Raw genomic sequence first — 21,138 nt, 5'->3', positions numbered from 1 at the left:
ACTGATATGCTCAGCACGTGACTATTTCACAAATACATGTCATTTGGTACACCTAGGAACTTACTGAACTCAATTCTGTACAAGAAAAAGTATGTCATTAGCGAGAAACAATACAGAATATACAGAAAAAAAAACACACACATCAATTTGGGAATTTAATCCAACTTGGAAACTCAGGGGAAGAGTCTTTGAATTGATACTTGGAACGATAAGGACTTTTTGTCAAATTTGGAATCTGACTAAATGGTTATGACATATGGAGTCCCTCAAAGGTCCACTTTTGGGACCTCTTTTTAAACCAATGTATAGAGGTCACTTCTCCCAGTCAGCTGGAGAACAGACTTGAAAGCTCCGCTACTGGTCTCCAACTTACTTTTGGTCTCTTGATACGTCGGGCTCTGACAAGTCCACACTTAGGTGAGACAGTGAAGCTTGGGAGTTCTGCATCGTAATCGATGTATCACAATTGGCGAGAACTCGATTGCATACTTGCATTGGTTTGCTTCTGGGAGAAAAGAAAAGTGCTCCTGAACATCCCTCGTATGATTTCTTCAGTCATGCTTTGCTAGTCAAGTTCTGATTTGAAACAGGAGCGCTTCAAGGGTTGGATGCATTGACAATCGACGACTGTGAAGTTGAAGTTCTGGATTGGCCACAGTCGCTGAGAGCGAAGGCCCGAGGCGGATTCACATTCGCAGGGCAACAAAATACAAGCTGAAATCGGACTGGAGCAAAAAATGAAATGTCCTCAACACAGCATGAGGAGAGTGCGTGACTCCCACGCTACGTATTCCAGTCAAGTGGCCAACCGTGTGCGTGTGCTGACCTCCTGTGACGACAGTGTCAAAGTTCATCAAGACAGCCAGTAGAGGTCGCGCTCGCCGAAGTTTTTGACCATTCGTGAATTTGAAGCTGAAAACAATCCACAATCACTTCAACGTATTAGTTACGACGAACATGATTCATTTTATTCGACATTTACTTCAGTTGCTTCCCATTTACATTTTGAAGATAAAGTGTGCTCATCAAATAAATCAATGAACTGTTTGTCTCGTGTGCACACATTCTCTCTCACACACACACAAACACACACACACAGCCTGGTACAACAGTCAACAAAAGGACAAAAGACATCTGTGTGCACATCAGCGCAGAACTCCTTCTCTCGTGACCGACCAGATCGTCTGAGACCTTCCAAACCTCCTAAACCCTTCAAAGTTTGGCTACAACCTGCCAAGAGCTTTTGAGTCACTCCAGGGGCTTACGACTCTCCACCCAAAATCTTCCAGGAGGATCTGTGGCCTTCCGAAATTTACAGAGACCTTCAAAGTCTCCTTTGGGACCTTCTGTGTGTCTGAAGGCACATCCATCACCATGGAGGCCAGTCGTCCGGAGGACCAACTTCACTACAGGATGAAGGTAGAGAAAATCCAAATTGAAGACATAACATTGCAAAGATGGCAAGATGTTTATTCTTTGTGTCACTACAATGACCACTTGGTTTGACCTCTGCCTTGGCTACCCGCTTGTAATTTTTGAAACCTTCCGAGTTGAAGACATCACTCAAAGACACGTGGCCACCATCTTGTTTTGTGACAGGATCACGTCACGTGATGTCATATTGTATAGTGTACGCTCATGTGATGACATCATATTGTACACACTTCATATGGTGACATCATTATTCATATACACTCACATAAAATGTCATATGTACTTTTTTTTATGTTGATGTGATTGCTGATCTTTAAAATTGCATGACATGATTATCATTCATGATGCATACAGGAAGATAAATAGAGCCGTGTGTAACAATGCATCGGTAGCTAATCCCTGGGCTACACCATGACAATGACATCATACTCTAGATGATGAGATCACAGTCCCCTTTCCCATGGTGACCTCATCACATTTTTGGTATGTGGAGACATTTGCATACTAGGCGCGACGTCAGCGGGAGTATATTTTCTTTTTATTATTACATTCAAAATCGTGTTGGCGTCTTCAAGCAAAAGGCTAATTTCAAAATAGCTTCATTTTCTCCGATTAATCTTCTGATGGTTGATTTGAGTGAAGAGTCCAGCAGACAGCCCGTAGGCTGCCGCGCTTGGTGCGTGCGAGGAGTCCCCCTTGTGGCGGCGTCGAGTATTGCGTCGCGTCGATAAGCTCCTGAGCGGGCTTTGTTGTGGTGGGAGCGCGCATGCGCAGTGACATGAATGGCCGCTGCGCTGACAGTCCACCAGGAAGTGAGGCGGCGACCAATCGTCCGACGTTTGAACGACCAGGCAGGCAGGGACAGACGGCGGCCATCGGCCCGGATTGCACCCGCTTCCGCTTCCGGCTTCGGCCTTTTAATGCGGGCCGAATAACCCGCCGCCGCCTGGCCCCCCACTCCCCCACCCCCGGCCGTCGGTGCCGCTCGGTTCGAGCTCCGTCACATCGCGCGCACGTCCTCCCCCCCACCCAGGGATGAGATGGGATGCTGCGGGAGCGCGGAGGTGAGCTCGGGCCCGGTTCGGTTCTGCTCGTTGCGCGTCTGCAGCGTCGAGTGATTCCATCCCATAATCCAACAATACTGCTCATGGTTGCTCTTCATCCTATTAGCCGCTGGGTCACTCGGCCTGCTAACGCGCGCGCCCGCGCGCGTATTGACGTGCCTTCTCTACGTGTGCGCATGTTGCAGAGGACAAAGAGAGAATGGAGACCACTGGAGGATCGAAGCTGCACTGACCTGCCCTGGTTCCTGCTCTTCATCATCTTCTGTGTCGGCATGGTAACGGTTCTCATCTTCACCATCCTAGATCCCGCGAACCTGGAACAGGGGTGTCAAACATGTGGCCCGCGGGAGGTCAGATCTGGCTCGCGGGGGATAAAAAAAAAGGTTATTTGTTGAGTCTAGAAAAGAGGTGTGGCTAATTTTGTCCACCGGGGGTCGCACCGACAACCACGGCGGTAGGGTTTCGATTTGTATGCCGCCATGTGGTTGATTTCCACAATGATAAAGAATTTCTCGATCCGAATAAAAAGAAAAAAAAAAGAGAGGACCCCCACGACATGGCCCCTGATCGCCGATGACACCCCTGAACGAGAGGTGCTATGCCGCGCAAGTGCTAATTGTTGCGGTGGCGTCCCTCAGGGCAGCGTGTGCGCCTTCACGGTGGTGTCGGGGGGCGCGGCCCGGCTGGTCCTGGGCTACGACAGCTACGGCAACACCTGCGGACAACGGAACCCACCCTTGGAGGGCGTCCGGCTCAGTGGCCTGGACCACACGGAAAGGAAGTCGGTGCTCGTTTGCTCGTTCGCCGGCGCCCGGGTTTGCCGTGACTACTAACGTGTTGTGACGTCCGTCCTCTCAGGTTCGTCTTCTTCTTGGATCCTTGCAACATCGACATCGTTCAGAGGAAGATGAAATCAGTGGCGCTCTGCGTGGCCCTCTGCCCCCCGCACGTCCTCCACACATACAATGACCTCACCACTTTTGCCACGCTCAATGGTGACAGCAGCCACACGCGCACACACACACGCGCACACACACACACACATTTGGACAGCCTGTGGTTTTCAGTGCCATTTTGACAGAGACACGACATTATGCCAGCAGAAGAAATTCTAGGGAAAAGCTTTTGCCGTTCATCCAAAGTAGAACATTGATTGGTTTCGCCAAAATCACCACGTTGTGACCAAAAAGCAGAGAAAATGAGCATCCGTGCAATGAAACGTGTCAAGTACAACAGTGACTTGGAGATTATTTTTTTTGTGTGGAGAGTTGCTGCTACAATTAAGCAGTTAATCATCGACTATTCGATCACTTCGAGGCCTTTATCTTTTGCGCCATCTACAGGGGTCTGTTGGTAATTACAATGGTTAACGTGACAGACAGACAGCACACGTGATGGAAAAAAAATGTTGGGCATTTGTGCGTGTTGTACTGCAGATGAGCAACAAACACGTTGGAAACTAAGCAGATGTTCGCTACAGTAGCAATAGCGAAGAAGCGGAGCTAGCATGAGAAGCTAGGCTAACATCCTCCCTTCACTGCGGTCGTGGTGAGACAGACAGGTCATCGCGGGCGGTTTCTCCTCCATTTGGAGCTTCAGCCGGCTTGCCGAGCGGCCACCTCGAGTTTGACGTCACACTCGCACAATCCCCGCGGCAAATCGACTCGACACACGCCAAAGGATGTGCGCTCAAATATTGAACAGCTGCAAAAGACAACAAAGGAGAGCCATGGTGATGACGAAAGTGTGCGTGTGTCTTTCAGGTTCTGAGTTGTGTTCCTACGAGTTAGCGGGTCACAAGTACCCCAGTCTACCCGAGAGGTTCACCAAGTGTCCCAAACTACCTGTCCCGCCCAGGTAACCGGGACTTGAGAAGTCGTCAAGCATGTCCAAGACTTTGTCCTCTGACCCTGTGACTGTTCTCCGCATGCCCAGCAAGCCTTTGCCGCTCTTCAACCGCTGCACGCCCGTGGACATCTCGTGTTACTCCAAGTTCGCCGAAGCCGTGGTGACCTTCGTCGGCGACGACTCCTTCCTGCACCGAGTCATCGCCGGCGTGGCGGCCAGCAAAGAAGTCATCGTGGGACTTTGTCTCCTTGCGCTGGGTCAGTTCCCAAAGGCTTCGCCAAAGTCCGCCAATGTCTACGACTCACTTAACCGGCGTGTGTCTTAGTGTTGTCGATGACGCTGACGGTGATCATTCGCTACATCTCGGCGGTACTGGTGTGGATCCTCACCTCGGTGGCGGTGCTCGGCTCTCTAGGTGAGCTCGTTTCCCGCCGGCCTCGTTTTCAAAGTTAGAGCGTTGGCGTGACGAGTGTGTTGTCTCAGCGGGGACCAGCATCTTGTGGTGGTTCTACGTGGACCACCGTCTCCACAGAAACGACACGGACGCCCAGCCGGCCAAAGAGGAGGAACCGGGTCAGGACGACGACCAGACGCTGCTGGTCTACGCCATCGCCGCCTCCGTCTTCACGGTACATACGGTAGTACTTGGTGGTGTTGGGATTTTGTGGCGAGCTTTTGCTGTGATTTTGTTGCGCTCAGGTGATCCTACTGCTGTTGATGCTGTTCATGAGGAAGCGCGTGGCGCTTGCCATCGCCTTGTTCCACGTGGCCGGAAAAGTTTTCATCCACCTGCCGCTTCTGGTGCTGCAGCCCTTTGTGACCTTCCTGGTTCTGCTCCTCTTCTGGATCTACTGGGTCCTGGTTCTGCTCTTCCTGGGAACCAGCGGTATGCGCAACAAACATCTCGCAAGCGCTCGGGCAAATGCGTGTCACGTGACAGGCGGGTGGTCGTCAATAGGCCGTGCCGGCTAACGCTAGCTAGCCTCAGAGTAAGCTAGTGTCTGCTGCCGGTAGGGGAGGCGGTGCACAATGAGGAGTCGGGCCTGACCGAGTTCCGGCTGACGGGTCGCTTGGAGTACCTGACGTGGTTCCACGCCGTGGGCCTGCTGTGGATCACCGAGTTCATCTTAGCCTGCCAGCAGATGACGGTGGCGGGCGCCGTGGTCACCTACTATTTCACCAGGTCGGTTTAGCAACCGCACGTAGCGTCAACACGCCGCTATGATTAGTCCGTCGTTCTCCGCAGAGGATAAAGAATACGCTTCACCGCTATGTGAAGGCACCTGGGAGGATGGGGACTATTGTGACTATGCGATGGCGCCTTTGCAGGGACAAGAAGCGCCTTCCGGCGTGGCCCATCGTGCGTGCGGCCTTGCGGCTGCTGAGGTATCACGTGGGCACGGTGGCCAAAGGCTCCTTCATCATCACGCTGGTCAAGATCCCCAGACTCCTCCTCATCTACGTGCACAAGCAGCTCAAAGGGAAGGTAACGGCACTGACGGACGGTGGCATCATCTCGGGGGGCCCGGCGAGCTCAGTTAACGCGTGCGCCGTTGTGTTTAAGGAGAACGCGTGCGCTCGCTGCGCGCTCAAGTCGTGCATCTGCTGCTTGTGGTGTTTGGAGAAGTGCCTCAATTATCTCAATCAGGTGACTTGCTACTTCTTTCAGACAGGCAAAGGGTCTTCTTTGTTTTGAAAGGCCTATTTGATAATCAAATATAAGATCACAGAAACATCTCAAATAGTCTTGACGGAATACAAAAGGCCACGGCTCATTGGTTGTTTGGTTGTTGTCGTCGTCAAAAATCCAAAAGACAAATCAAAGTTCTTGCCCTTGGCCAGAACGCGTACGCGGCCACGGCCATCAACAGTACGGGCTTCTGCACGTCGGCGCGAGACGCTTTTGTCCTACTGGTGGAGAATGCCCTGCGAGTGGCCACCGTCAACGCCATGGGGGACTTTGTGCTCTTCCTGGGGAAGGTGAGCGCTGGCGAGCGCGCTAGCGGACGTGATGCCGTCCAGATACGGGCTAAGCTCCTCTTCCTCCACCAGATCCTGATTGTCACCACCACGGCGTTCGCCGGCGTGGTGCTGCTCAATGCGCGGCGGGATTACGCCGAGTGGGTGCTGCCCCTGGTCATCGTTTGTCTCTTCGCCTTCCTGGTGGCGCACTGCTTCCTGTCTGTCTTTGAGATGGTGGTAGACGTACTCTTCCTTTGCTTCGCCATCGACACCAAGTACAACGACGGCACGCCGGGAAAGGAGTTCTTCATGGACAAAGCTCTGATGGTGAGTGCCGTTCAAAAGGATTCGCCGCTTCTTTGCGGCTACGTTTTCCGACGTTTCCAATGTCGCTTGCGCGCAGGAACTGGTAGAGCGCAGCCGGCGCACCGAGCGGGTGGTTGGCCGGGGGCGGAGCCGAGTCAAGGAGGCGCCGTCGGAGGGGGCGGAGATGAAACCCATGGTGAGTGCGGGAGGTGATCCAGGGGGCGGGGCCAGCATCAGCGTGTATGTGGAGTGGGAGGAGCTGGAAGAGTTCCAGGTCTACTACCTTCTGGTGGCCGTCTTTCTGGACTGCGCCTTGACGCCACACGCCAACTTCCTGTTGTGCCTCAGCCACGACGTCTTCCTTTTCCTGTGCGTCTATCTGCCCACCTCCTCCCTCTTCCTCTTTGGACGTCTGCTGGGCGAGCCCGCGAGCTCCGCCCCTCCCGTACCAACTGGCTCCGCCAGCTAATCGCAGTGCACTGACAAAAAAAACGACCGCAAGCACTGATGTGCACGAGCTAACGGCTACGTGCTAACTGCCTTATTGTCAGCATCATCTTCATCATCATTGCCATGGTCATCATTACCATCATCTTCATTGGGGGTGTTCGATACCAGTTTTTGTCAGCCCTGATACCATTTTGTCCATATATCAATCGTGAGTACCGAGGAGGACTTGCTCTATTTTTGCCTAAAGTATCGGCTTCTGGTATCGGAATATGGGCTGTATTGTCCCAGGAACGATACCTGGTATCGCTGCTCGCCCATCCTTTTTTCATCATCATCAATTCATTTGATCCTTTTTTTGCGTTTTTCCATCACTACCTCTTCATCGTCATCACAACACCTGCCGGTATGCCACGTAGCCGCTAGCTAGTCCACGATTAGCCACAATGTTCGCGTTTAACCAAGTCTTTCTCGTTTCAGGCTCCCGGAACGAGTTCGGCTTGACCGATCGAAAAGCAGCCAGTGGGACTTGTTGAAAGAAAAGATTTATTTTTTAGCAACGTGTAACTTGTTTACTGTCTTTTCACTCCAGGAAAACAATATTTTAATAACAATAAGTTGACGTAACAAGCACTTTATAAGGAAGCACTGCTCCTTTGTTCTTGGTTTGATCCTTCTTTTGTGAGACTGACTCATCTTCACTTCAAGGACACTTGTTGGTTTGTTTGTATTTTCTTGATTTGGACATCGAGACGCTTAACCGTCTGACTGACGATGATGATGATGATGATGTCATCGGGGACTCCGGTTGCGACGCAAATGTGATGAGTGGCGGAGGCGACGGCAATGAAGAAAAAAAAAAAAAAAAGTCTTCCTATAGGAGACGCTAACTTCTCAAGAAGTTTAAGTGTTACCGGGAAGTGCCGTCGTTTGTGCTGATGACGCTCGCTAGTGATCGTAAGACAACCACCAAACAACAAACGGGACAGGGAGTTCAACTTCTTTGGATCACTCCACCTGTAAAAGCGGAAGGAACCCTTCTACAGCGTCCACTTTCGATTTGACGCCAGGATCGTTGAAAACATTTGACAATGTCACCTGCTGATTGACAAAATTGTGACATCCCAGCACACTTCCTGTTAGGTGGGGCTGCGCTGAAGCCTCCCAACAGGTCGGCAGGAAACAGGCATGCTGTCATCTTTGTCATCATGGCCGTCGTGGAAGTCATGTGACTCGAGCGAGCGTTTTGGCTCGCTTGACAACTTATTCTTCTGTTCCTGGAGTTTTTTTTTGATATTTATGCTTTCTTATATTTGTTTTTTTTTTGGTTGTCTTTTTTTAAGAAAAATAGTCGAATAAAAATCATCACCCGTGAATTGTCATCCTCTACCTTTAATCATTGTTACAGGGACTGTTTTAGTCATTTTTCTTTCCCGGGGCAAAAGATGGGTTAGACTGACAAATACGAAGAAATTATTTAGGGAAAATATTTTAACCTTGTCAAATAAGTGGTTCAGATGATGAAGGAATATTTTACAAAAAAATATGTTGGACTTAAATGGGGGTACAATAACAACAAATATAATAATATATATTATATATATTGTATAATGTAAAAAATATTTTTTTAAAATCATGTATAATTGAGCTTGTGAAATGCGTTTGGGGAAAAAATTAAAACAATTTAAATACCCCAAATTCTTTCACAGAAACACTGATGGGGAATATAAATTTACACAAAAGAAATTGCTCAATTTTCCACAGGGTACAACTGTTTTTTTTGTTTTTTTTTTAATCATTCTAGACACCCCAAATATACATCCATATATATCTAACAGCAAAAAAAAAAAAAAAGAACTGAAAGTGCCATGATCACGTGGCACATAAATAAAGTAAACTTTATCAACATTCATTTTACTCACATACAGAATTTGTTCTGAAGAGGCTTCTCATTAAATGACGTGCAAATTACAGCCTATAAGGCCTATTTTAAATTTAATTTTACATTTGTAGATTCAGTCGTTTTTCCAAACTTTCGCCTCATATAGATGTAACTTTTTATGATCATCCACGAATCTTTTGAACAGATCATGCCAAACCCTTTGTTGTTTGTTTTAAGTGGAATTTATAAAACGTTGACTATCTTACCTTTAGTGGTCTCCAAAGCCTTCAAAAGTGGAGCAAGCTGGCGTCACCTCAGGTACCATCGAGATTAGAACCTTATCGGCAAATAGCTGCCCAGGAATTTTTGCGCTCATTCATTCCCAACCATTTAAGAGCAACTTAGACTCTCTTGACACCAGCCTTGTCTACTTGACCAATTCAAAGTAAACAACTTGACTACCAAGCTAAGCTAGCTAGCCAGGTGTATGCCGAGAAGAAGAAGAACCAGCGGGCTCTCGTACGCCCCCTTTGGTGTGGCTGCCCTCTTTGTCTGCCTCTCCTCGAACATTTTATACACACAACAAAAGAAAATGTGCTGTATGACAGAGAAAATATTTAACACATGAGCTGAACTATGGAAAACCACAATGCGTACTGCAAGTATGTGAAAACATGAACTTAAGATGTGAGGCTCGCCAACTGTTGCAGTTCACTAATGTCATTAATAGATGGCGCTGTTGTACTGTGCCAGTATATTTTTTGGGTGAGGGCTTGCGCCAAGAATTGCAAAAAGGCACTTTCTGTCTCACCATCTTATGGAATAGGAAAGAACCACAAAGAAATGGCCCGAAGTCATGGACATGTTTGAATAAAAAAAAAAAAAGAAAGTCATTGTAAAGAACAGGCTAGACAAGTGAAATTGGAAGCAATTTTAGGTCAACATTTGTTCACATGACTACAGGTCATTAGAACACATTCCGGTTTTGACTCCAAAACTAGTCTGGGTATGAACAAACTTTTAACGATTACCAGCGTTTGGTGAGCTAAAGAGAGGCGTCAATGAGGCTTGTGTGTTTGTTTGTTTTTTTGTCAGATGTCATTGTTGTTAGCTCTTACCCATGACCATTACCGGGCTTTAACTCATCTCCTCGTCATCCTCGCTGGCCACATTGTCCATCTGGTTGTCCTGCTGCTGCTGCTGCTGCTGCGAGCAGTCGCCGCTGAGCGCCGCAAAGGCCTTCTGTTGCTCCTCCAGCTCTCGCAGTTCCTTTTGCAAGCGTTCCAGATGAAGCGCCCGTCGGTTCTTCAGCAGGCGGCCGGGGAACGGGTTCATGTCGGCGAAGGCCATTCCCATCAGCTTCCTACACGCATGCACACGGGCAAGCAAGCCATCGGACCAATACCAACACGAGTCAGTCAAAACATGATCGGCGGTGGTGATGATACGCCAGTAGAGGGCGCCCTTCTCGCACGGCGCTCAAAGAAACATAGCTTGAGAACATAACTGCTCCACTGGCCAAGAGGCCACCAAACTCCACCTCCTCTCTCATCTCGCAGCATTATGTCACCTCAAAACTGACATGTGGATGTGTATTAGAAGATAATGAGTTTGACCATTAAAACCGACCAGGGTTGTTTGACCTCCTTGCTTTGGTTTCCCTTTCATAAGAGGTTAGGTGTGACCGGTGCAGGTGGTCCCCGTACCTGGCATCTGTGATGGTCTTGGTAAAGAAGCGAAGGTACTGGTAGATGTCCACGCTGTCGTGGATCTTCAGGATGTCGTCTTCTTTGTATTTGAAGAGAGCCAAAGCGTACCTGAACATCACCTGTAGCACAAGAAGACTTATCAATGCGTGTGCGTGAGAGAGCATTGCCCGTGCGTACCTTGGTGCCCTCGTACAAAAAGGCATCCCAGAGAGGCAGCAGGATATCACTGGGAAGACTCTCCACAAAAACCACCAGGAACCAGTTGAAGGAGACCAGAGACACGTCAGTCCCGTGAAGGTCAAAGTGGGCCGCCAGTCGAGGAAGCTTCTCCACCAGGAAGTCCTTCAGGACATGCTGGTCCGCCTGGAAGTGGGGAACTTGATCGGTCAAGCCGCTCCGCGCTCTACAAAGTGAGTTCATTGCGGACCTGCGCAGCCAGCAGGTTCTTGGTGTAGTAGTCCTGAGGCATGATGGCATCCACCACGGCCACCACGCACCAAAAGGCCTCCTCCTCGCTCTGGAGGACCAGAAGAGCAATGGCAGCCAACCTGGGACATGCGTCACAGTGAGTCAAGCTGATTTCCCATGAAACAAGGCCTACTGAAGGTGGTATTTCTGGAGCGGGCGTACCTGTTGAGACCCTGGCAGTAGCCGATGGAGGGATTCTGCCAAGAGAAGGCCAATAGGATGCGCTGGAGCTGCTGGTGGGCGGGGCTAGACGGGGAGGAGAAATTGCGGTTGCTGGTTAGGGTTCGGTGAAGGTCCAACTGGATCTGCCTGGAGGCGGGATGAGGACAGGTGTGACTCTTGTCGCACAACTGGAGACACACGGGAAGGACGTCAGTCGGACCCAACGTGAACGTGACAGTTCGGGAATGGACGGGACCTACCTCCTGGTATCGCTGCGGGTGGCGCTCTCTGGCAACCCTGGTCCTGATCCGGACCAAGCAGCGCCAGACGCGCTGCCGGTACTCTGGAGGGACGCCGGCCCGTAGAAGACCTTTGAGTTCTGGCGAAGGGCAAAAGTCATCATCGGACCTGCCGGCGAGGTACTGAGCCCATCGGCTCAATAGGGGGCGCTCTCGACCCTCCTGCAACAAAGACGAATTGAAGTTTGGTCCAGTAGACCAGAGGCTGGTGTCAGGTCAGACCTGTTGCAGCAGGTTATGCGAGCGGATCTCCAGCGCTTGTATCTTGGCCAGAAGCTTCACGTCTTCGACCTCGTAGTCGGGGATGATCTTGAATCCGTACTCGTCATGGAGGCTGTTTGTGGAGGCTTTGATGTTCTTGGTCTGCCCCTGCAGAGCATCCTCTACCATCTTTTGAATCGTCCGCTGTTGGTCCGGATCCAGACTTCTGTTCTCCTGGAGCTTCCGCAAAACTCCCAGGTAGCGACTCTCGGCCTGGCACTGCCACGCCTCCAGGTAGGCACACTGCGGCGGAAAAAAAAACGACAGTCGGCCGAGACACAGAAGAAGCCGGCCTGACGATCCCGCCGACCCACCTTGACCATCAGACTTCGCTCCTGCTCCGAGCTCTTCCTCCACAGTTTGGTTAGCTGGAAGATCTCAGAGTTGAGAAACTTGTTCTGCGTCTTGTAGGCCTCGATGTCGTCCTGAAGCAGACGCAAACAAAGGTGCCTTTGTCGGCCTGACATGTCGGGGACCTCTCGAGAACATTTCCCTGACCTTCAGGTCCTCCACGCGCTGCTTGAGTTGTCTGAGCGAGTCCGGAGCGCAGGCGGGCGCGGTCCAATTCAGTGGACCGGACACGCATGCGGCCACGTGCTCCGACAGCTTGATGATCACCTAAGCGGGTATCAGACGGGAACCGCTCACAATTTCACGAGCAATCGTGAAAGGGTTTGCTCCTTCGGTTCAAAAGAACAACGGGAAGTTGGACACAGGAACTCAGCTCACCTCCCGCTTGGCTCGGTTCTCCTCGGTCAGTTTCCTGATCTCGTCCTGCAATTGCGCCACCTGCAGGTCTCTCTGGTCCAGATTGCGTCTGGTAGCCTCCTCCGCCGCCTGCGCTCGCTCGACGCGTCCGAGCAGGTCGGCCGCCTGGCGCTCACGATGCCGCAGGAGTTCCAGCCGTTCCTGCTCGCCCTCCGCCGCCATAAAGTCCGCGCACGTTCGTTTTTCTCGCTGGGCTGCCTCCAAGGTTTTGTGGAGGAGCCACACGAGCTCCTGTGAAGAAAAAAAAAAAAAAAAAAGAAGCTCCAAAGTGCCAATTTTGTCTGCGCGTGTTTTGTGCACGATATCGTGCAAGCTGAGGCTCCTTGACCTTCTGAGCTTTAACTTCCTCCGTCAGCATCTCCTTGTCCCGCCGGAGACGGGACACGGTCTCCGAGGACATGGCCGCCGTCCTCGTCGAGGAGCTCAAATTCTTCTTCCTCCGTGGAGAATCCAGCGGAGCTCCGCTGGCTCCATCCTCCGCCGCTCGTCCGACCGGCCCGGCAGGAGACGTCGATGCGGTAGCTGGAAGAAGTGACTGAGGATGTTCTAGTTCGGGACAATTAATCCTCCGGGAGACCAAGACCACATCTGCAGCACTTTCAGATAGTCCTACATCGCTCTCACAGGAACCCAGCCCAGTGGCCAATAAAAGAAATTGCCTACAGATGCCGCAAAATGGCGTCAGGTAATAATTTTGACTTAAGAAATGACTAGTTTTTTTGTTTGTTTTATTCATTTGGGGGCGGGGCTTTTCAGGGAAGTTGATCTTTCAGTCAGATAGCAACAGGTACATACCGGTGCCGTTGGCGGCGGAGGCCCCTCCGGTTGGAGCTTGCACGTAGAAGACACTTTGGGGCCACTCTTGAGATGACCTCTTCCGAAAACTGTGGACCGTGTTCCTGTCATAGGACACCAAACAGTTGTTGGCAAAGGGGCTCGCTTCCTCACTTCCTTCCATCCTCACTATTTGAATGGAAAAGGAGACTCACTGGATCTGAATGAAAGGATGTTTGATGGACATGTTGCCGAGCGGCGTCCTTTGAGGCGACTCGCTGGCGGCCTCCTCCCCCACCAGTCCCGCGGGACTCTTCATCATCGGCAGGAAGTCATCTGCGACCACAAGCAGCCGACGAGTCACGAGCGCTTTCTCACTAGGGGGCGCTCTCATTCATTTTTACATGCCTCAATAGAAGTAGAGGACAAAAAGCCACAATTGAACTAGTTTCATATTTTTCATGGATTAGGAAGAATACATTGCCTGTGTGTATACAATAAACTCCAAGTGTGATGTCATAAAAAAGCCTGAACTTGACTGGGCTGTGACTCGACTTGCATAACGTCTGCCATACGGGAGGGTAAAACTTTTCGGTGCTCAGACAAGTTGCGACAGAAACTGGATTCCTGATGAACAGGACGGGGCAAAACACACAAAAGTACACACAAACATACACACAAACACACACTTATAACTCCATACTGTAACCACAGAGGATGAGTGTCCTGATTGTGGTTTATTTTGTTGATGATGTCACCAAAGAGGGGTCCTCGGCAACAACAGGAAGCTCCTGAAAAAGTCACTTCCTGCTTCCTGCCACCCCACCCAACTGCACAACATTCCTTCCCCACACCAGCTGACCTTCACTGCCGCTCACGGCGCTACAAACACCGGAAAGTACGGAGGTCACTGTTGCGCGACCCACCTGTGCTCGTAGCGTCGGGGCGGGCGTTTGTCTGGTTCTGTCGGTGTTGCCAACGTTTGAGCTGCAGCTGCTGCAGCCAGTACAGCATCAGATCTTGCGTCACCGCCTGAGAAGGGCAGAGCAGAACGCGGGTCGAGTGGCGGGACGGCATGTTTGCGACGGGTCTGTGCTGTCAGAGTTGTACTTTTAACGTGTAGGTACGCTCGGGCGTCTCGATGTGGAAGGTGCCCATCTCGGCTTTGAGCGGGTAGGAGAAGGTGGCGGAACTGAGGTCCACCCGGCCCAACGGAGTCACGTCCTGGGGGGTGCGGTAGTAGAACATTTGGTTCTGCTTCTCCTCATAGGTGAACCAGCGCCGCTTCCAGGCCCGCAGAGGGCCCCCCTGCTTTTGCAGGAAACCGCAAAGTTTGGGCTCTTCAGAACTACCTGGAAAGTCCGAGTGAACAGGAAGAGGAGTCTGACGGGGGGCCAGGTGAGCGGGTGGATGAGCCTGATGGGGGTCATCAAGGTGAGCAGGTGGAGGAGTCTGTGCAGGGGTAGGAGTGGGATGGAGGTCCAGGTGAGAAGAAAGCGGAGCCAGTTGGGGGTCAAGGTCAACAAGTGGAGAAACTTGAATGAGGTCCGGGTGAGCAAGCACTAGCGTCTGTTTGGGGTCTGGGTGAGCAGGGGTAGGATTGTTGTAGGGGTCTAGTTGAGCGGTGACAGGAGCCTGATGAGGGTCTAAGTGAGCAGGTGGAGGAGTCTGACAGTGGTTTAGGTGAAGGGAAGGCTGAAGGTCAAGGTGAGCTATGGGAGGAGTCTCACAGGGGTCCAGGCAAGCAGGGTAGTCTAGGTGAACAGGTGTATGGGTCTGCTGAGGATCCAGGTGAGCAGAGGTAGAAATCTGATGGGGGTTCAGGTCAGTTTGAGTAGGAGTCTGAGGGAGGTCCAAGTGAGCAGGCTGAGGAGCCGGATGAGGGTCCAGGTGAGCAGGAAGAAACGCCTGAGCAGGGGAGGGAGTCTCGTGGGGGTATGGGAGAGCAGAGGTAGAAGTCTGATGGGGGTTCGGGTCAGTAAGAGTCTGAGTTACGTCCAAGTGAGCAGGAAGCTGGGGTTCAAGGGGAGCAGAGGTCTGATTGGGGTCTAGGTGAGCAGGAGGCTCGAGGTCTCGGTGAGCAGTGGTAGGAGTCTGCTGAAGGTCCGGGTGGGCAAGAAGAGGAGCCTGATTGTGGTCCTGGTGAGCAGAGTTCAGGTGAGCAGGTGAAGGAGCTTGATGGGGCTCCAGGTGAGTAGAACTCTGACTGGGGTCCAAGTAAGCAGAAGCAGCATTCTGAAGGTCGCCAAGGTGACCAAGAAGAGGGATCTGATGGGGGTCCAGGTGAACAGGAAGCGAGCAGTCCAGGTGCGCAACAGAAGGAGTGTTCTGAGGGTCCAGCTGAGGAGGGCTAGAAGGCTGATGGTTGTCCAGGGAAGGAGGAGGAGTCTGAACGGGGTCCAGGTTTCTCACCCGTTCTTCAAAAAGTGAGTCTGTTTCAAATGGAAGTTCTCCATGAAAAACAGATGGCGAAGGTCGAGGTGAATCATTATCCTCTTCCATCGTCAAATCCAGGTCTGTTTCTGGTGGTTACCCTGGGCTTTGCTGGTTTTCTGCTTGAAAATCTAGATGAAGTTTTATCGAGATGGCAGGATTGTTTTCCAGGATTCTGAGGGGTCTCTAGAGAACTTCGCTGGGTCTCTACAGAACGATGTGCGTGGATCCCTCCAGGACTGTGCGAAGCTTCTGCAGGATTCTGGTGGGTCTCTTGTGTGTCTGAAGGACTCTGGAGGACTTTGATGAGTCTATTCTGTAGTATGGTTGGTCTTATGGGTCTCGAGAAGACTCCGGAAGGTCTCTGTCAAAAGGTGGCAGAACACAGATCGGTAGATTTGGTAGTGGCGTTCTGACGACATCACAGCACATTGATGCAATCTGTGCTCGGCAGGAAGTGACACGGCGGATGAGGCGGTGATGTCATTTCCCGTAAAGTGCTTTGCGCCAATCCTGAAGAAACCACAAACAATTGCTTTGAGTGCAGATGCTAACATCAGATCATGCTGAGAAGCTTCTTGACAGGAAATCACTCACTAAAACAATGAAAAACGCAAATGAACGCAGCTGAGGAGAAAAGAACAAGGTAGACACGATGGCTGACTTTATTTTCACCTGCCAGGAGCATTTGGAGAGCCGTCGAAATGGCGCCGTGAATTAGCCAGATATCTTTTCCCAAAAGAATTTACAGAGATGTTCATCTTTGGAGGTTACGTTCAAAAAATGGTTTGATGTGTCAAGAGTTTTATGCTTACCCTTAGATTCCAGTCAAGTGCACTGGTACACTTTGTGAGTATTCTAATATACTCCTCCGTATTACTCAAATACTTTTAATAATCACACTAGTGTACTCTGTGAGTACTGCACTAAGTGTCACTCGTGTAGTAAACTTGGTTGGGAGGAAAAGGAAGTTTTGACTCTAAAGCTAAAGAATCTGTGAACTCACCGTGGGGCGTGGCCTGAACACACCTGGATCCCGTTTGATTGACAGCTGTGGCAAAGGCACTTCTTTGAGTTTACTTCTTCTGACGTACCTGCGCTCGGTTCCTAATCTCTTGAGATCTGCTTCTTCTTCTGTGTCTAATTGTTTTTGAGAGTCTCAGACGTTCTCATTTCAGATTGTTGCTTCGCTTTTTTTTTTTTTTTTTCTTTCTCCTGGCGTCTGTTCTGTCCCGCCTACATCGGTAAACCAGCAACTTCCTCGTTGGACTATCCAAATATTTCAAAATAAAATCATCTTAAATTTTATAACTTCAAAGTTGAGTACAAATACTTGTCGTGTAAAACTAAAAAAACAAAACACTTTCACTTCACCAAAAGTGGGAAAGTGGGAAAGCTCGAATTTCTGCCAGTAGATGGCGGCACACCCACACGCAGAAGGACACACACACACACACCGACGCACACACAAACACAAAGAAGAGCAGGGCCTTGGGGTCTCCAGAAAGCTGATTGGTTGGGAATGTCTAAAAATAGCCTCATCATCATGTTCATCATCTTCACCATCATCATCATCACTTCAATTTTCCCCAATCACCCATTTTTTATCATCTTCTTCACGACTATAGGTGATCATATCATCTTTGGCGTCTTGGTCATTTTCATCATCTTCCTCACTCCCATTGTCATCTTCATTATCGTCCAAATTTTAGAGTTATCATTGTCATCACTCCGTCATCATTTCAAATCATTGCTGTCTTCATCACCGTCGTTGTCATCATCATCTTTGCTGTTTTCATCTTCATCACCACCATCGGCTTCATGACCGTAACTATCATCATCTTCCTCATCATCTTCTTTCTTGATGGCTCGTTGTCGCCACGGTCACATGCACAACTACTTCCAACTCCCATCAAACTTTTCCCTTCTATTGCTCTCATATCAACGTCAACAATTTTAGCGTGTGCGTGTGTCGTCTTCGTCACTTTTGTCAAACTGAGACTGTGCAGCCGTAAAAAAAAAAAAAAGACCCCCCCCACACACACACACACACTCTGCCACCCCCACCTTTCAGATGCAAAGTAAGCAGACATATGGAGAGGAGGTGTGGCGGGGTCCTAAAGATTCTGATTGTATGACAAATCACGTCCGAGGACAGCGTCCCGGCTCCCCCCCCCCCACGGCCGCCCTCGGACAACAGCTTCATTAGGCTGAAAGAAAGTTTTTGCAGCTTTGTCAAGTCAAGACTCACAGCTCCTCGGCTCCTTTTCACCGCTTCTTTTGTTGCCACCAATTCAAGTTATTGCTCTCAAAAACAGCCCCAGAGACCCCCCCCCCCCACCACCACCACCACCCCCTCAGCCATAACACACACATACACACGCGCAGTCCATTGTGGGTGCGCGATCTGCAAGCACGTTTGCAGTCCTGTCGATTTTTTTTTCCTGATATTGAAAACGGGAAACACAAATTGGGGACACTTCACTTGGATGGGCATCTGTGTGCTAGCGTTAGCTTAAAAATATCAAGCGAGCCGGGGTTGATTCTCTACTGGAGAACTAAAATCAGTCTGGACATCGACACCAACGATGGCTTTGCGTTTTCGCCAGACAACTGGAGCTACAAAATGTTTTGTCTTCTCAGTTCAACAAAATCTAAGCTTAGCGCCGAGTGTCAAGTTAGCGCAGTTAACCAGTTGTTGTTGTTTTTTTTTGTGGCCTTTCTAATGACGGCTCGAATCAGAGTTTGTATGTGGCTCTTCCTTTTGCTATCAAAACCGGAATCCTCATCTGAACCCTTGAAAGTCGCTCGCGAGATGATCTTTGACTCCTCAACGCACGTTTACACACATTTAGTCAGTAAAGTCAGTCGGGCTGTTTTCTATTTTAATGTTGCGTCTATCTGAGAACTGTTTTACGTCTCATCAGATGACATTTTTGATCTGAGGTGTGTTAAGGCCGCACTAGTCGCCCCTTGATCGGGTCCAAAAAAGGTCAGGCTGACAATTTGAAATCATCATATTTCCCCACCCAAAATCTTCATATCCTTTTCAGAAACATGGCAGCCAGGTAAGCGGGAGTGGAAGATCTTCTCGCCTTTTGTTCGGTTTGACGATGCAAGATTTTGACCTGTGAGGACACACAGTATGACAAAAAGCTGTTTCGCTTGAACCTAAGCGGTCTTTCCAAAATTTAAGTCCAATCAAGTCTTTCACAAGCTTTAGATTGACTCGCCATCGCCAATCGTAAAATTGGCGACTCAAGTCTGAGCGGACTCAAGTCATGTGAGTCTAGCCCCCCCCCCCCCTCTAAAACAAAAGTGCGTCAACAAAATGACAAAGTCACGCTCGTCCCTCATTTGGGACAAACCTTGGCGGCGCTCTGGCGGCGTCCATCACGGCATCTTTCGCGGCCCCCCGCCATTGTTGCCTTGTTGCCCAGGAAGGTTTTAATGTAATGGTGGCCGTCGTCAATCACGGAGCTGAATGCGCGGACGCGCACGGCCGCCGCCTCTTCATCAATCTGCTGTTGCATTCTGGGAGCCGCTCCCTTTTCACTTGTCGCTCGCTGTTTGCTCGTCTGATAATTTAGTTCAAGACGAGCGGCGCCGTGGAAACGCCGACGGCGCCCGCCCGCCCGTACCTCCCCAGATCCTGGTCCAGGTGTGGGAGCTTCTTCCAAAAAAGTGGCTTGCTCGTGCGCACTGCTTGCATGCGCCAACAGCACAAGGGTTGTCATTGCTGGCAACCTGCTCGCTGAATTTGACTGACTTTCCTCTTCAGTGACTTCAAAAAAAAAAGGCTTGCCAAGAAATAGATGCAATGAGCTGAATGGCTTTCATTTCGCTTTGTGCGCACGAAAATCAAATCAAATAAAAACTGGATGGGTTTAAAATGAAATATTGTATCGATTTATATTTTGTAATATTTATTGTGACTCGTGTAAATTCATTTATATTCAACAAGTACTTGGAATTAATCGAAACAAGCCAATGAATTCAAGTGGTCCTAAATAGAGATAATAAAATTGTCGTTCATGCAGTCTCGCCTGTATTTTATATATTTTTTTAACTTCATGTAAACCGCATTTGCATCTGCGGAGCAGCTATAACGTTTCACTTTGGGGACCTTTACATTGCATTTAAGTTATAAAAAGAGACAACCATCTCCGTAAGATAGAAAGTTTGACTTCAAATGCGGAATGTATTTTTTTTTCAACGATTGGAATAAAAATAAAAAAACTCGAGTTTTCTTGCGCTTTTGCCTCCGCTGCAAATTTGCCCGTTCCAAATTTGCGCCCCCAAAGTGCTGGGCTGCTTCACGTTTGCCCCACAAATTAGCACAAGGCTTCATTTTGCAAAACAACAACAATTGAGGGCGCAAACATGACTTGTGGCAGCGCCTCACTCGTGCGTAAACTGATGACGAGAAGGGTCTGCGTGTTGGGGGGGGGGGGATGCGAGGGGGTCTGGGTCTCGTGTCTTAATCCCGCCCAAGCTGCTCTCCACACACCTCTCACTCCAGCGCTTTTCTCTTTCACTTGTTTTCTTCTTTTCGTCTTTTCTTTCGCTCCTCTTCATGGGGGGCGCTTTCATGGGGAAGATGGGGGGGGGGGGGGGGGTTGTGGTGGGGCGGTGGTATCATCAAGTGTACACAAAGCAAATGAACACGTCCACAAGGCAGCAAGGGCTGAAGAAGGAAAGCTGGAAAAAAAAAAAGAAAGAACACATAGCACATTTTCACTCATCTCAATGTTGACACACTGATGGGACCAAAACAACCCAACGATCCCCAGAATTGAGTTGACACAACTTCCACTGATCGCTTCAAATTTCAACCCAGCAATTTGAAGGCTTTGCTTGACTTTCAGAAGGACGCTAGGGCACCGACGTCACGTGACGCTGACCGTTGGCCAGGCACACTTATTAATTACTGTGTTCGCGTGTGCGTGGATGTGCGCGTGTGCCACCCACTTTTAAAATTCACTTTTACGTGCACGAAGACAATCTGTCCCTACACTTTGAAGTCAACATGCCGTAAAAAAAAAAAAAAAGTCATAAACTCCTCCCTCTTGTAAAATAGCCCATTTGCACCCCCCCCCCGCAACACACAACCAATATGTATCAGTCCATACAGGTGCATCTCAAGAAATGAAAGATTACTAAAAGATCTAACGACAACACTGTCTGTGTTATTTTGCACTATAAGCAATAAGCGTGGACCGACCTGAGAATTATGGAAGTGTGCAAGTGAATAATTCAAGCAAACATCAACCACTTCTAAGAAGGGAGAAAGATATTGCGCATCTAAATCAAAATTTCAA

The 21,138-nt window shown here is 49.7% G+C and overlaps 2 protein-coding genes across 17 annotated transcripts; one reads left to right on the top strand and one right to left on the bottom strand.

The window, feature by feature from the left end:
• Positions 1 to 980: 980 nt before the first annotated feature.
• tbc1d2 (TBC1 domain family, member 2) lies at positions 981 to 19,332 on the bottom strand. 12 transcript variants are annotated; one of them, XR_015062893.1, is made up of 18 exons: positions 16,824 to 17,176; positions 14,495 to 16,330; positions 14,311 to 14,416; positions 13,600 to 13,720; positions 13,406 to 13,509; positions 12,939 to 13,132; positions 12,572 to 12,841; positions 12,341 to 12,460; positions 12,157 to 12,267; positions 11,804 to 12,085; positions 11,543 to 11,743; positions 11,283 to 11,470; positions 11,080 to 11,200; positions 10,830 to 11,015; positions 10,650 to 10,771; positions 9,210 to 10,306; positions 2,732 to 2,855; positions 981 to 1,406 (listed from the first exon to the last, which is right to left on the bottom strand). XR_015062893.1 is itself a non-coding variant. In XM_085900698.1 (17 exons), exons 3-17 carry the CDS (start codon positions 15,884 to 15,886, stop codon positions 10,081 to 10,083), a joined length of 3,744 nt encoding a protein of 1,247 aa, XP_085756824.1. In that variant the 5' UTR covers positions 15,887 to 16,330; positions 18,847 to 18,945; positions 19,186 to 19,332; the 3' UTR covers positions 4,216 to 10,080. The 12 variants fall into 12 exon arrangements, 7 of the variants coding, with proteins under 7 accessions (XP_085756824.1, XP_085756851.1, XP_085756833.1 ...); XR_015062895.1 differs by lacking the exon at positions 2,732 to 2,855; XR_015062890.1 differs by lacking the exon at positions 981 to 1,406 and having other exon boundaries at positions 1,439 to 2,855.
• Positions 2,208 to 8,430, top strand: slc44a1b (solute carrier family 44 member 1b). Of its 5 annotated transcripts, XM_085900775.1 has the most exons (16): positions 2,208 to 2,498; positions 2,684 to 2,773; positions 3,137 to 3,279; positions 3,357 to 3,493; positions 4,262 to 4,355; positions 4,434 to 4,603; positions 4,672 to 4,761; positions 4,830 to 4,975; positions 5,046 to 5,232; positions 5,361 to 5,529; positions 5,676 to 5,832; positions 5,911 to 5,994; positions 6,189 to 6,326; positions 6,399 to 6,635; positions 6,712 to 7,467; positions 7,542 to 8,430. In XM_085900775.1, the coding sequence occupies exons 1-15, from the start codon at positions 2,475 to 2,477 to the stop codon at positions 7,081 to 7,083; spliced, it is 2,238 nt and encodes a 745-aa protein (XP_085756901.1). In that variant the 5' UTR covers positions 2,208 to 2,474; the 3' UTR covers positions 7,084 to 7,467; positions 7,542 to 8,430. The 5 variants fall into 5 exon arrangements, with proteins under 5 accessions (XP_085756901.1, XP_085756900.1, XP_085756892.1 ...); XM_085900774.1 differs by having other exon boundaries at positions 5,676 to 5,994; positions 6,189 to 6,635; XM_085900766.1 differs by lacking the exon at positions 2,208 to 2,498 and having other exon boundaries at positions 2,548 to 2,773; positions 6,189 to 6,635.
• Positions 19,333 to 21,138: the final 1,806 nt, after the last annotated feature.

This window comes from Syngnathus leptorhynchus, chromosome 2 (assembly GCF_054491065.1).
Source record: "Syngnathus leptorhynchus isolate UIUO chromosome 2, UIUO_Slep, whole genome shotgun sequence".
In the NCBI taxonomy this organism is placed as follows: Eukaryota; Metazoa; Chordata; class Actinopteri; order Syngnathiformes; family Syngnathidae; genus Syngnathus; species Syngnathus leptorhynchus.
This window is presented reverse-complemented; position numbering and strand designations above follow the sequence as displayed.

Bases quoted from the DNA above. Each gene is read 5' to 3' on its own strand.
- slc44a1b (XM_085900748.1), top strand. From the start codon at position 2,582: ATGGTTGCTCTTCATCCTATTAGCCGCTGGGTCACTCGGCCTGCTAAC. The intron at 4,604-4,671 runs GTCAGTTCCCAA...CGTGTGTCTTAG, and splicing joins ACTTTGTCTCCTTGCGCTGG to TGTTGTCGATGACGCTGACG. The intron at 5,233-5,360 runs GTATGCGCAACA...TGCTGCCGGTAG, and splicing joins GCTCTTCCTGGGAACCAGCG to GGGAGGCGGTGCACAATGAG.
- tbc1d2 (XM_085900698.1), bottom strand. From the start codon at position 15,886: ATGGAAGAGGATAATGATTCACCTCGACCTTCGCCATCTGTTTTTCAT. The intron at 12,461-12,571 runs GTGAGCTGAGTT...ATACCCGCTTAG, and splicing joins AGAACCGAGCCAAGCGGGAG to GTGATCATCAAGCTGTCGGA. The intron at 12,268-12,340 runs GTCAGGGAAATG...CGTCTGCTTCAG, and splicing joins AGCGCGTGGAGGACCTGAAG to GACGACATCGAGGCCTACAA.